Consider the following 14,456-nt stretch of genomic DNA (forward strand, 5'->3'; position numbering starts at 1 on the left):
CTGTAGAGTTACAGCATACCAGCAGCCTGAAACAAAACCTGAAAAGCCTGCTTTCTGAGACAGGTAGTTCTGGCACAGCAAGGAGCTGCTTGTTCAAGGAAACTCTGATTGACTTTCAAGAAAAAGTTGTACAGATGCGCACACGAATTGTGCAGAGATTCTGGTGTGATCCAGAATAAAAGCAACTTTTTACCGTATGCAAGAAGTACACACCCGCAGATATTTTATGTATTTAATTTTTATACAAATTATGTTTATAAATAAGCTTTTGGTTGCTAACTAACCTTCTAAGAAGTGAAACGACAAAAAAGAGGAGCTTTGTATGTTAGAATCGTTCCAGGTATGTGGCAGGGCTGATGAAATTCACTCTGAAAGGTATATAATGCTATTTAAAGTAGTACCGATAATGTCACAAGCACGTCTTGTTGGTTTGGTCTGAACTATTTAATTTTTCAAACTGAAGTGCTTCTGGTATTTTAAAGAAACCTAGAGGTCCCCACCAAAAAGTGACTGTGCTACGTACAGATTTAGGCACACAGGAACGCTGACCCATCAGTCGCACAGGTGAAGTAATAAAACAATGCAGAGCTTCTGCTTGAGCATTTGCATATAATGAAATTAGAAGAGGCTTTCCCACCCCCACCCCCCCAGCTCCACTTGCAGAAAAGCCAGGAGATGCGTGTTCTCAGGACACGTTAAAATGAAGGAGCCTGGTGTTTTGGTAAGTCAGCGTGCAGATAGTGCTCCATGTTGAGGGAGGAAGATGTGAGGAAGATGAGTGGTAGGATTGCTTCTCTTCCCCAGTATTTTTGAGAAGAAAGCCTGGAATTTTGGCTTTGGCAGGCTTGCTGACAGGTAACTGGATGCATGAGCTTAGGAACAGCAGGGAAGATGATTCTGGCACAACAGATGGAGATGAAGTGAACAGTAATGCTGTATCCCACCACTACAAGACAGGTTTTACTTTTTAAATTCAAAAGTCCTTTATTTGCCAAAAAAAGAAAATACAATGTAAAAATACAAAGATAAAACCATGCCAGCACAAAATTTCTCCAAACTACTTTTACAAAGAATGAGAACCTTTATTATTAAAAACTCAGTTTCTAAGACCATCACCCAGTATATGGAGGAAAGAATAGAACAAAAGGGTAAGCGCTGTTTACGTGTTTTTCTTAGAGGAGCTCATGCTCTTTACTGAGGTTCAGTTTTGATTGCATAGACCTAAGATGCTGTGATTTAAAACGCCATACTCCAAAAATACATACTATTAAAATGACGCTTCAGTGACCTCTTTTTTTTTTGCCTTTCAGGCATATTTTGTTTCAGAAACTAAACACGGTACCTTAGTTAGAGTATCTCAAGTCAGCTTTCTTAAATCTTTAGTTCAGGAGAGCAGGAAGGTTTTCCACAATGTTTTCTGTAAACCTGAGACTGACTGGAGTTTCTTTTTTGCTGTCCATGTCTGTTTTGCAACACTGCCGCGTGGTGGCAGCCCGGCAGAAGGGGAGCATGTCAGTGCCTGGGTTTTGATGACGAAAACGGTAACGTAGCAATTACTACTGAGATTTTAGAAGAAAGAAAATAATCAAGCTAGTGCCATTCCAGCGGTAATTGCATGTGGTTGTATCGAGCCGTATCTCCAATCTTAGTACTGCAGAGAGAATATTTGTGAATATGAAAATAAAAAGCAAGGGTTTTGTAAGTACACAGGACTTAATTTTGCTAGACAAAAGCAGACTAGAGAAAACAAATAAACACAAATGTGGTTTTTTTGTTTATCATGCAAAACTGAATTCTACTCACTTTTCTGGCTACTCATAAGGAAAAAGGAACCCAGCTCATAACAGCCTTCAGTCTGAGCTGGATTTACAATGAAAAATGCATCATTTGTCTTTGAAGGTATGCAACATCTAAAGTGTCATTGACAGTTGGAGGCAGGAGGCCAAGTCAGAACAAAGTGGACTCCTACAAGCTTTCTGTGCTGTGATTCTTGGGTCACTTCATTCTAGAGCTTGCTGACCTCTGAAGCTGGTGTGTGCTGCAGCTGACCAGGTTCTTGTGTCTGTATTCACAAACATCCTTGTCTTCCTCTGTTTTGACAGTCCCAGAAAGAAAAGCTAAGAAGTAGGAGAAGAGTTCCCAAATTTCCCTTGCTTATATACTGCAGATTTAGAAGCCTTCCATCCAGCGAAGCTGTGGACAGGGCTAAGTCACAACTGGGGTGTAGAATACCTCCTTTACTAATTCATCTGTGGCTGCTGAATTATGATTATTTTCAAACTCATTAGTGAGACAGAACGGATTTCTACTCCTAGAGTAAATAATAAAAATTACTGCAAGTTTTTCACTGATACTGTGCCAGCAGTGGCTTATGTAGCTTGTCCTTATATTTGGATATAAGGCAAAAAACGTTTGCTCTAAGTTGGTTCTGTTTTTGTGTTTTTTTTCTTTGATTAGCTTGTGTTGACCTACTAGAAAGCAGGAATTTGGTTTGTAATCATTCTATTTTGTAACAGCAGCAGTGAACCTCTGGTTGTAAAAGAGATGGCCTTGATTTGGGGGCCAAAGGGCTCAGCAGAGCAGCAGCGAACTTCTTTCTCAGTTTAGTGAAGCCAAACCTTGAAAATGGAAGTGGGGTTTTTTACCACGCTTGGGCTACTGACTTCTTCAAAAAAAAAAAGGCGCCAGTTCAGGCAGACTGATGTGGTTGTGAGGTGGAAGCCTGAATTGATTTGATGGATTGAGTTAAAGCCCCTCTGCAAAGGCATACAAGGAGAAAGATGAAAGATCCTGAAGTGGTGGGTGAATAGAGAGCAGGAGCAGCAGAAGTAGGCTCAAGGTATGATCAAGCAAGAACAGAAATGCCAAACCAAAACAGCGATGCACCAAGAGTTGCTGGAGTACCAGATCTTTACATCATCGACTGTGTCTGCATCCCAACACACCTGTGGTGCTTGAGAACAGGGTGTCACTTGCTCAACTGGTGGCTCCTTGAGTCCTTCATCTAACTCCCTCCTTGTGTGAAAAAGAAATTGTGCGTTCCCAGGAATGTACATCCTTCCTGGAAAAGAATGCTGCTCTGAACTCCCATAGCGAGGAGGAGGAAATGTAATATGTAGAGAGGTTGTAGAATTACTATCTATGGAGATTTTTCAGAACTCAGCTAGGTGAGGTACTGAGAAACTTGCTCTAACTTTGAAGCTGGGCTGCCTTAGAAGGGAGCATGTGGAATAGACACCTGCAGAAGTCCCTTCCAGCCTGAATTATTGTGTTATTTTGTACAGCGCTAGGAAAAGCTTCTTGTCTTAAGAGGTGCCAGGGCTATCTCAGGTTAAAAGCTTAAAGAGACAATCACTAAGGTATTCTGAACTGAGACTTTACATAACTGGCAACTAGACAGTCCAGTACTGCTGCTTATGGAGTTAAAAACTAGTGATGCTGAAATAACATGAAGGTTCAATTTCAGCCTAGAATGGGGTCAGGGTCTTCTTGTTCCTTTGAGGAATCTTTGTCTTTGGACAGATGTAAAATTTTATCAAACTAAAAGACAACTCTAGACCTAGATAGTGAAGAAAAGAGGTGAACTGCTTTGCCCATGTTCTTTCAGGTAAGAAGTGGACGGAGCTGGTTACAATTAGTGGTTGTGCGACTTCCATCCTATATTATTTCTGCAATCATTTCCTAGTTTCTTCTGCATTTGGGCCATTGTGGAATCATCCCCAGTGAAGCTTTTCCCCTTGGGGTTATAGTGATTGTGGAGATGCGATTCAAGTACCCTGGTGTTGAAGAGAGCTGCTCCTGTGTCCTTGCTGCATTCAAAGAGGCTTATCCTGGTTTGGTTAGAGCGCTCCCTGCTTACATCTTGTGCTATAGAAGTTACCTTGCAGTGCCTTTGCTAATAATCCGGAAGCTTCCCAAATATCAAATCCAGGATCCTGGGGTGTGTGTATATGAATCTGGATGAAGCAGCAGCTTTGTTCAAGAAAAAGAGAATAGATCTCCAAGGCCAGTATAACTGAAAACTTCCTCTCTTTCAGACTTCCATCCTGAGGAAGAGTTACTAACCTCAACGCAGCAGCAGTATATCCCATCTGGGCATCAGGAGGCAGGTGTTACACTTCAAAGGCTCCTGGAAAAGTTGAAGCTGCATTGTAGTGATCAGCCAATTACTTTATTTGGTTATTAAGAGTAAGCACTTAAAGGTATCATCTAGGGATAAATGTTCCATTGTGCTAGCATCTATATGTACAAAATACACCAGGCTAACAGTGTGTGTCTCTATACACACATTATCTGTTAACTGGGTGGGTTCTTCCTTTAGGGCAGGCAAGAAGGTGCCTGCTCAGAGGTCTGGTCCTGGCCTTGGCACTTGTGTCTCAGGTATTTTGGCAGGGATTCATGCAGGGATGTCCTGAGGCAGCATGGTTTGATATCCTTACAGTGAGGCAAGAGGAAATATAGTGTATACATGCCAACCAAGCATTATATGTTTGGGCACAGTTACAACAGTTGAAATAAAATATGACAGCTGAAACCTGTCCCAAGCTGGAGAAGGTAAGTACCAGCTCTATTTGTGTATCTACAATGGCTAAAACTGTGGACCAGTAAAAACAAATTATAATCACCTTTGTGCTGAATCACAGACCGCTACAAGGCAAGGAGGAACAGCGCTAGCAGCAGAGCATGTACTATTACTAGAGACACCAATTGCTGTTCTATGGGGAAAGTCAATTTAATTTTGCGCTTAAAGCATGACTTCATTAGTTACAGTGTTTCATCTCTGAGACTAGGGCCTACTTCATGGGCAGAAAATAAATTTTTGGCAGTACTACAGACTAATTCCTTTACCAGTTAAAGGATCCCTCTGGTAACATAGATTTATCACGCTAGGTTAGGGTTGGTTTTTTCCTCATTATCTCAGCTTAGCCTCTTGGAGAAGGCTACAGGTTAGCAATACAATAGAGGGGAGGAAAACAGGGAACAGACAGAACTGGTGCACCCAAGAGACAGCAGTTCCAACACACCAGCATCTATGTCTTTTTTCTATAAATATGCTATGTCTTATGTGCAGAAGAATAAGTAGAGATATTAATTATATCTCAAATTCTTAGAGAAACATTATATCATGTGGTGCTTTAACCGTCCACAGATTCATACAGGTAAAGTATGTCCGGTATCAACTGTAAGAGCTTATGGTTTAAAGCGCAAAAAGGGACTTCACTCCCCATGTGCAGGCATGTTGCCTTGGTTTCCAGGACACAAAGAAAAGAGAACTTCATTGTGACTTGCATTTTTAAAAGATTTCTAGACATACATTTAAATTAATCTGAGAGCTTGTTTGTCACTCCTGGTTTAAAGTCAAGGGGACAGAACGGCACAAGACTGAACTGACTGAGGAACAACCACTGTAGATGTTGCATGCAGTTGTTACAGTTAATCATTAGATGCTGGCATTTATTGCACATCTGGGGACATAAGAGAATTCATATATAAACCAAACAAGGTGCAATCACCATTTTTAATGAGCGTGCAGGATAACGCGTTGTAAAAAGCCTTTTATAGAAAATATCTTATTGCAATTACACAGGAAGAGAAAAAGGGTTCTCAAGTTACAGTGTACAAAATAAAGCACATTGCTCCAATGATGAATTTAAGAAAAATCCCTAAGTGTCTTGGGACTGAATACTATCCAGTTTGAAAGATATTGATTAAATGTCCTCCCATTTCTCTATGCTGAGAGATCTGAGATAACTAGTTTGTCTGACTTGTCTCCAGTTTCAGGGGGAGATAAGACTTCATCTGTGTCATAGTCTTCTTCAAATGATCTGCAAAGATAAAATGTATGTCTTTAAAAGCCATATTTTGGCGAGAGCATTTTCAGGTATGTTATTTCAGCGGCTACTAAAGCAGCTAGCTAAAATACAGTGCATGCAAGACGTTAAACTCAAGGAGGATATTTATAAGGCATTGAAAACAGTCTGTAGAAATCAGTTTTCTGACAGCTGACATGACTGTGCTCCCATCCATCCTCATTTGTAAGTTCTGAAACAACTTTTCACTGGTGTTCAACATTATAAAATTTGAATCCAGTTTCAGTAACAATTGCCAGTAGCTCACAGTAGCCTTAATAGTTCAGTGTAGAAATAAAGTTGTCCAGCCACACATCCAGGCCCTAGAGGAGATTTGGCTTGCTCAGAAACATCTGGTTTCCAAAGCGTCTTCTGGTTTAGGATATATTTTGACATTCACAGAAGAACAATTGTGGCCATGCTGTCATGTTCCTCTCTCACATGGTTTAATATCCAGGCCTTAGCATTTACAGCTCAAGGAGGTTTGGCTGTGAACTCTCAGCTGCAGCCAGTTGCACTATTTGGGCTGGTTGGGTTCTGTGCTGTGCAGCAGAGGATATCACTTTGGGGGTCTCATCCCTTTCCTGTTCCTGAGAAATCATGTTTTTAAGATGTTTTCCCTCCAGTTTCAGCACACTACATGTTAGTTTCTCAGGGCTCCCAAGAAATTAAAATTCTTCCTTTTCTTCTGGAAGCAAGGCTGCTTATGAAGGAAATACTGCAGCAGGTGTTCCAGTGGTAAGCACAGGAATAGCTCTAGTTTGTTCAGTGATAAACTGTGCTGCAAAAACATTAACTCCTTTGATACCCCAGCAAGGATGGTGCCAAGAGGGAACTGTCTACCACTCTCGTGCTGTTTCCCCCTTCACTAACCTATAGGCAGGCACAGCAAATCCTTGGGAGCATGTCAGTATGTTTTCCTGCTGCAGGGAGGATTCTATGCTACAGTCTGGTGATCCCGATGAGAAGAAGAGACAAACAACCTAGAGATCTTTCTGGACAACACTTTCACCTTCTTTTCCATAAAGGAAAGCACCTGCTGAGTAATTCTGCCACCTTCTGGGTCCTTGCTTAAGTGGGAAAAGGGAAACAATGGTCTGGATCCTACACCCATAACTGTTCTGATCATGCATGCAAGGATACCAAAAAGTATGGAATATGTGTACTTTTTGCTTAAGCAGTACCTGCCAGGAGCCTGCATGGCCCCGCCTCCCCTGTGTTCCCCACCTGGGAATGGACTGTGCATGTTTGTACATGTGTCAGTTTCTCTAATGTCTCCTTGGTTTAAGATGAGTAGAAGTTTTTATTTCCATTTGAATGCTGTTCTTAGTAATGTTCCTTTTATGTCCCCTCTTCCTTCAATTTTACCAATTTCTATTAGCTTTATTCCTTTTTTTTTCCCTATATGTGGAATATGGCCTTTTTTCTGTACTGTTTATCTTGCATGTTCACCGGCGCTTGGAGCCCCATTATAATTTTTTTTCCCCAGTGCCTTCTGCTTCTGGACTAAACCTTCTCATGTCGTCTTCAAACGGGGCTTCCCATTGTACTTTCCCATGTGACTTACTTTTCCACTTCACTCTTTTGATCCTTAAGGCTTAACAGTGCCTGCCTTTCCCATCTTGGAAAAAGTGCTTTCCACCTTTATGGCTAGGAAGCATCCAAGGGACAGCTTTTCCACGAGATTAGCGCTAAAGATAATCACCTTCTCTCCTTCCAGGCCAGTTTCAAAACTTCACAGTCCCATAAATACACATAGGGGCTCATGTGTATTGAACACCAATTCCTCAAGACTCAGTCATGGCAACTCTAGTTTGTTCAGAGAAGGCAAATTACTCCAGGAAATTCTTTTTCCTTCCTTCCAGCAAACACATGCATTTTGACACTGCGTGGTTCAGCGATGTACTACTTATGCTGCTGGGTTCATGAAAGTGAGCAACTGAGCCATCAGCCAACTTGAGGGAGACAAGAAAAATGGTCTAAGCAGCCTAAACCAGTATCATCTGGTCCTGTGTCTTTGTCCCACCTATCTGCCTCTGAGCAGGACTACTCTGCATTGTGCCTTTGCTCCTTGTTGCTCAGGTGAAGGGGATTCTTTCCTATCAGCAGCTGATAAAAGATGGCCTCTTCTTCCTCTTTCTCCCTTCCTATGGAGAAAGATCTCTTTCTGTGAAGGCAATTGTGGCTTCCATATACATCAGCTGGTTGAAATTGGTTTCTGAAACAGTGAACAAAGTGGTGCCCACTTCTGCCAGGCAGGCCATAGCCTGGACTGAAAGAAAGGACTTCTGCAAAACCAATGCTTATATTTGCACTAAGAGCTTGTGTTGGTCAGACTCAGCTATTAGATCTGCCTTCAAACATCAGTGTGTGTCTGCATTCATCAGGGAACAGACTGTCTTCAATGAATCTCATACACAGATGTATAAAGCAGAGCATGGCTGAGAAGTGTTCAGATAGGCTTGAGCTTCCAGTGAAACACGATGCCTCATCGTTGTCCTGAGCAAGACAACACCTTTCTCTTATGTCATTTTTGGCGACTGTAGCTCTCAATAGTCACAGCATCTTTGAAGTCATTCTGAGCATCCACTATGTCTTGATGAGATTCCTCTTCCAGGAGCACCTGCTCTCTCATGGGCAAGACTGCAGACAGCCAGATGGACACTTTCTGGTTTTAGAAACCTTCCATCCAGAGAAGCTATGGACAGGGCTAAGTCACAAATGTGGTACACACTAATTCATCTGCGATTGCTGAATGATGGTGATTTTTCAAATGTACTAACAAGACAAATACCAGATTTCAGATCCTGTCAGATACCTTAGCGAACAATCTTCCGGTCTCACAAAGCTCGCAAGTTGTCTTGGTTTTGTCCCTGTTCCCCGTTTCTGTCATCCTCAAAGGACAACAGAAATAATGTATATGCAAAAACTCAATGCCTCTTTCTTGCAAATTTGTCTGGGCATCCAGCTCTTTGTTTTTCTTTTCCCTTCCTTTTTTCCTGCATGGTCTGTTGCTATGCTCCACAAATGAGATCTAATCCTGCTGCCATGACTACAGAGCTTTACAGGGGCTCTTAAAAGCAAGCAGCAAGGTTGCTGACATGCTCTTTACAGGAAGACACAGAGCTGCTTCAGACTTCAAAAATCTGACATCACCTGCCACTTTTCTTCTGTTTTTGGTGAGTTCGGGCATTTATGGTCCTGCAAAGCTTTTATGGCAGACCCCAATTTCTTTTCTGTGTTGAGGACACATGTATTGCAAAGCAGGGAATACAGCAATTTTATCTTTGATCCTGTGTTACCTCATCTTCTGTTGTGAAGGCCACAAAAAGGCAAGGCTGCTCAAAGGAGGTGAGGGAACAGCCCATAGTTGTTTGGATGCTCATCACAGGGAGAGAGGGAAACATAGCTCTCAATAGCCTTGCAAATCTCTGTGGCTAATTAGTAGGTGCTACTGTTATCCCAAGCAATTTCCAGTGTGGGAAGTTTTGAGAATTACGCAATCTTCTCAGCACTCTTACTTTAATGGCTCTACAAATACGTTCAAGAATAGATGAAATCCTGAATCATGCAAGATTAACGTGGGATAAGCATCCTTTGGATGTTTGTTATATTAACCTGGAGACTTCCAGAGAAATATTCTCAAGAAGATACTAACATAGACACAAATCTAAATGATAATTATACTGAGTCTCCATTAGGAGCCTCTGCAGGAAGCCCTTGCACACAGAGAGGTTCTGGAGCAACTTTTCTGCCTAGGTTCATTGACTCTAAGGATAGCTGCCATGTCTGTCCATAGTTTTATAGAAGGCTGCAAAAATGAGGGTAGGTATTGCAGAAATCAACAGTATTTTAAAGGAAAAGTCTCAACAAATTTTGTAAATGAATGAAAACATTGAAACACAGCTTATGAAGAGCACAGACTAATAGGCATAGTTTGGCAGAAAGTAGGATTATTTGACTAAAGAAAGTCTCTGCTAGGTAGACTAAATATAACAGAGCTACAGTTTCTAATCTATGATAGTGTGACATGGCCAAGACTAAGGAAAGTCATTTAATCTCTTTTTTTGTATAACTGCCAAAAGAAAAAGGCTTTGTCCTTTTTCCCAGCTACCTTCATTACTGCAGTGTGTGTAGCTGATCCAAATAGCTGCCCACAAAGGCGGCCATTGTGACAGATATACCAATACTGCCTTTCGGAGCAACTGTTGTAGGCTTTGCACTCTCCAGCGTTGAGTCTAAATGATAAGTCCGCTAATCTGCTACCTCTGTTAAAAGTGGCATCCACATGCTTCTACTAAACATCAACTGGAGCCAAATAGTGTCCCCCCAGGGCAGCGCAATGCCTGTGCTTACCCTTCTTGTAACTGCTCATTCCCAGACTCCTCAGCCACAAGAATCTCGTACTCTTCAGCAGCATATCTGTCCCAGTCAGAGGGTTCAGGGCCATCATTTTCAATGTCCTGAAGAGATAAGACAGTCAAACATGCTCTGTCCATACCTCTCTACAGCTGTTTACAATAGGTCTAAGCATGTGAAACAGCAATTCTAGGAATAGTAAGCAACTGTATAGAAACATCTAGTCAAAACTTACCTTAACTGAAAGATTCACTGTTATCTTAAACTATTTTAACATCTGCACATAAATGACTACGAAGAAAATACATCCCTTAGACTATAAAGCTCAGCGTGTGACATAAGCTGCCAACAAACTGACCCTGATTCATTTCAGAAATGCTGAACATGAATAACTGCACATTTTCTTTGCTCTAGCTCAGCAAGACCTGCATCTGTGCGCTTTGTAATTGGTTAAAGAAATTAATGATTTAAAATCTTTGTTATCCCCCCTGGCCCCACTTGACTGCTTTTATGATGATCCAGTTTAAACAAACAAACACACAAATTAGCATGGTTCTGGATTAGGATATATTTAAGCCTTGAATCGTTGAACCACAAAGTTACTCTTACAAGTTATGTAGGAGCTGCTGGGAGTGAACCAGAGTTGTTTTTGGCATGCCCACCACTTTACTGTACTTTGACCAGATAAGAGGCTCTGGGAGATAGTCTTTAAGCTGTAGACACATCCAGTTTCACTGGATGTGCAAGGGGAGCCAGAGGTGAGGGACTTTACACCAATAGCTGACAAAACTCAAGCCTCTGAACATCCCACAGTTGGTGAGCAACAACTGCGAAACACAAAAGCCACAACCTCCTCTTGTATTTTCTCTGCTTGGGAAGAAAGGATGGTGAATGACAGTGCAGCCAGGCTGACAACCAGTCACAATGTGGAATAGCCTAACCTTCTATCTAGTCTACTGCATGTGCGGCCTGATCACAGTGTTGACATCTCATCTGCCTCAGCCCTTGTGTTACAAAGATCTGTCTCTTTGGTTCTGTTTAGGCTATGGGAAAATCGCTAGTGCTGTTTTAAGGCTCCAGCCCAGAGGGTTTACTAAATCTTCACACATAGCCTACTTATTTATGACTGCAGCTATGTAGAAGACAGGAAGAGACAAATGGGATATCAAGGTTTGAATCTCATGGTGCCTTTCTAAAGGGAGCAAACCAGGTTCCCTTCTAGTGCAGCTGAGTCACTCTCCTTCAGCCTGCTGAATCGGTGCAATCCAGCATGCTCCAGTCATTCTCTCTAGAATCACATGCTGCACTGCCAGTGCTGGTGTAGTAGGATCAGTGATGGCAACCGAATCATAGAATAGCAGCGTAATTTGTGCTGGAAGAGACCCAGGAGGTCTCTAGTCGCAGCCTCTGCTCAAGTCAGGGTTTCCTATGAGGTCAGGTTATGGGGTTCAAGGCTTTGCCCAGTCACATCTTGGAAACCTCCAAGAATAGAAGCTGCACCACCTCTCTGGGCAATCTGTTCCAGTGTTTGACCACCCTACTTGTGAAAAAGGTTTTCTTATATTTGGTTGGATTTTCTCTACATCCAGGTGCATTCCAAAGATAGGTTTGAGAAGGCCTGTATTTAGAAATAAAGGTGATTTATACCTTTTGTACTGCAAAGGGATCCCTCTGTTCATTGTCCAGATATTTCTCTAAATTAAAGAAGGTGTTGTAGAATACATGAGCCATTCTGCACCTCTTCAGGTCTCGCAAGGTTACTCTTCCTGCAGAAAAAAGCCCCCACAGTATTGTGCTGAGTTCTTAGTAAGAGACTGGACCTATTACTTGTCAGTCTTATTGAAGTTTTAATTAAAACACCAGTATGCTACAATATTACAAAATTTCTTCCCAAGTCAGTCAAGGATTTTAACATTATTCTGGGTATGTTTATTAGGCTTAAATCTCACAGACATATAGAGGTCTTTCTCATTCATGTGAAATATGAAAGAATGTGGATGGTCCATTTTCATAATCTAGACTGTCAGCACATCCCACAGCTGAAATATACAAGATTTGTTGCTCCAGTTCCACCATGTTAATTCGGAAGGTCTTTTGTTTTAGTATTTCAAACCTCCTGATGCATAACATTATGGCACAATAGCCACTGTTCAGACTCTTACCTTGTGCAGTAATTTCAGCCCTGTGATTCTAACACAAGGCTTTACCTATAGATGGGTTTCAAAGTGACATTACTTTCTCGATCCACCACAGATTAAAGAGGATGGAAACTCTCATTAAACAGGACTTACCTTCCCTCTCTGGCTTAACGAGATCAAGCATCTGACACAGCAAGTCATGAAATGGCAGTGGTTCTATGCCCATCACTTCCATCCGCTCACACTGCTCCTCGTAAAAGTACTCCAGTTCATACATGGAGAGCACTCCGTCCCCATCCAGATCCATGCACCGAAACCAGTACTCAATGCTAGGAAAGAGAGAGAGGACTAGTGAAAGCACGTCACTGCACTAGGAACTCCACAGAGCAGAGATTGTAGCAATGCACATCCATCTTCCCCCATCCTCTAATGCTCTTCTGCCCAAAGGCTGGCATAAAAGCAGGGATGAAAATACCATTTGGGAAGGATCAGGGCACAGGCTAGCACTCAAGAGTGCCACCTGTTAGTCTCCCAAGTGGCTTGTGAGCAGAGCCATGCTCGTGACCTGTTTCACCTGGTAGCTGTAGCAAACGCCCACTGTGCTCCAGCTCAACTGGTTCACGTAGGTTAGAGTGTCACTGATTCAGCAGCCAAAGTTGGCCAAATACAACCAGCTCTGAACCCAGGACACTGGCTATCCCTGAGTAACTCTGGTGAGTGATGATGCAGGCATGGTATGCACTTATTTCCTCTATTCCTTTACACATAAGGCAATGCTTTTAGGCAGTTACACTCTAGAGTTACACTCTACATCCTCCCTTTATGTCTGGAGAGTCCAACCCTGGATTTATGCATTATTCTTCTCATTTTTATTGAGAAGGCTTCTTGTCCTAATAATAGCAGGCAAATCTAGTTCAGCTCTGCCCAATAGTCTCCGACTGGCTGTACAAACCAGCCGCATAGGGAGGTTTTACAAAGTGACACAGTGAAGCTTCCTTACAAACCCTACGCACTTGCTTCATGTGTGAAGGTAACATGCCTATCTGCTGCAAACTTCTCAGGGGTTTACCCCCAGAGCCAGCAGTAACCCAAGGCACTGATGACCACCAAGACATTTAGCATCACAGGAAAACTGATTTTACACAGTTTCTCCTCAAGAAAGGCAAATAACTTGACCAAACATTGACAGTAAGTTGCTTTCTTCCTAATAATCACTGGAACCCAAGATGCCATCAATTGTAGAAAGCAGTAGGCCACAGAAGTTTCTACAATCTTATCTGCTCATCTCAATACTTTTACTAAGACATAGAAATCAGTCAGACCTTGTAGCACTTCTTTTGTCTTCCTCCGAAATCAGGAGCCACACAAAATCAGCATAACTCATGCGGCCTTCCTTTTGAACTTCATTGCCTCTGGAAGACACATGAAAAAAAAAAAAAAAACCAAAACCGAACCACCAGGCTCCTAAATACTCAGAATGTTACCAAACATATTTTTCAGAAGTCCCAAATCATTGGCAAGAGAAAACGGGGCATCGTCACCCATTTAGCCCGTACTCCATGCACTCCCCAGCACCAGTCCTTTCACTCTTCCGCACAGGCACAGCATTTGCTGCCTTGCTGCCTCTGCAGAGCGGAGGCTCATCTACCATGTCCCCTCCCACAACAAGTGCTGGGCTGTTTTACTTTTCAGAAACTTTAAAGCAGTGCTCTCCAGCTATGCCTGTGCAGGGCACAAACACATAGTGCTTGCATGATCCCTCTGGCTATGCCCAGCTTGTTCTCTAATGAGGTCTATGGGTAGCCATCCTACAAGATTTTTTAATTTGTTTTCTTAAGATACCCAGAAGTCTCACTCCATTTCAGGCAGCTCCAACTGGAGCACCATGTTGGAAACCATTCTGATCAGTGGGGATTTTGACAGTGTCTTGCATTTCTAATCAGCCTGACAGAAATTCCCTTCACTTCTATCCCCAACCAGTATGCTTACTCCTCACCTCACCACAGCGCCGCTGAATATTCGCTCAATAATCCTGTTTGATAAAGCTGGAAACAAAGAAGACATGGAGAAAATGAAGCTACAGGTCACAGGAATAACTACAACCGGTTGT

The 14,456-nt window shown here is 42.2% G+C and overlaps 1 protein-coding gene across 6 annotated transcripts in view; it reads right to left on the reverse strand.

Moving 5' to 3' along the window:
* Positions 1–958: 958 nt before the first annotated feature.
* Positions 959–14,456, reverse strand: part of PPP2R3A (protein phosphatase 2 regulatory subunit B''alpha) — a 60,723-nt gene continuing 47,225 nt past the window's right edge. For 4 of the 6 annotated variants that reach the window (XM_075099489.1, XM_075099488.1, XM_075099494.1 and 1 more), the window contains 6 exons: positions 14,343–14,391; positions 13,669–13,758; positions 12,500–12,675; positions 11,856–11,974; positions 10,206–10,312; positions 5,500–5,825 (listed from right to left, as the gene is read on the reverse strand). In XM_075099489.1, the coding sequence (XP_074955590.1) occupies positions 5,729–5,825; positions 10,206–10,312; positions 11,856–11,974; positions 12,500–12,675; positions 13,669–13,758; positions 14,343–14,391 (638 nt within the window). In that variant the 3' untranslated portion in view covers positions 5,500–5,728. Of the gene's footprint in view, positions 4,130–5,499; positions 5,826–10,205; positions 10,313–11,855; positions 11,975–12,499; positions 12,676–13,668; positions 13,759–14,342; positions 14,392–14,456 lie in introns of those variants that run through there. The other 2 variants (XM_075099491.1, XM_075099490.1) reach the window with 1 other exon arrangement.

The sequence above is a fragment of the Phalacrocorax aristotelis genome, chromosome 7 (assembly GCF_949628215.1).
Source record: "Phalacrocorax aristotelis chromosome 7, bGulAri2.1, whole genome shotgun sequence".
Lineage (NCBI taxonomy): Eukaryota > Metazoa > Chordata > Aves > Suliformes > Phalacrocoracidae > Phalacrocorax > Phalacrocorax aristotelis.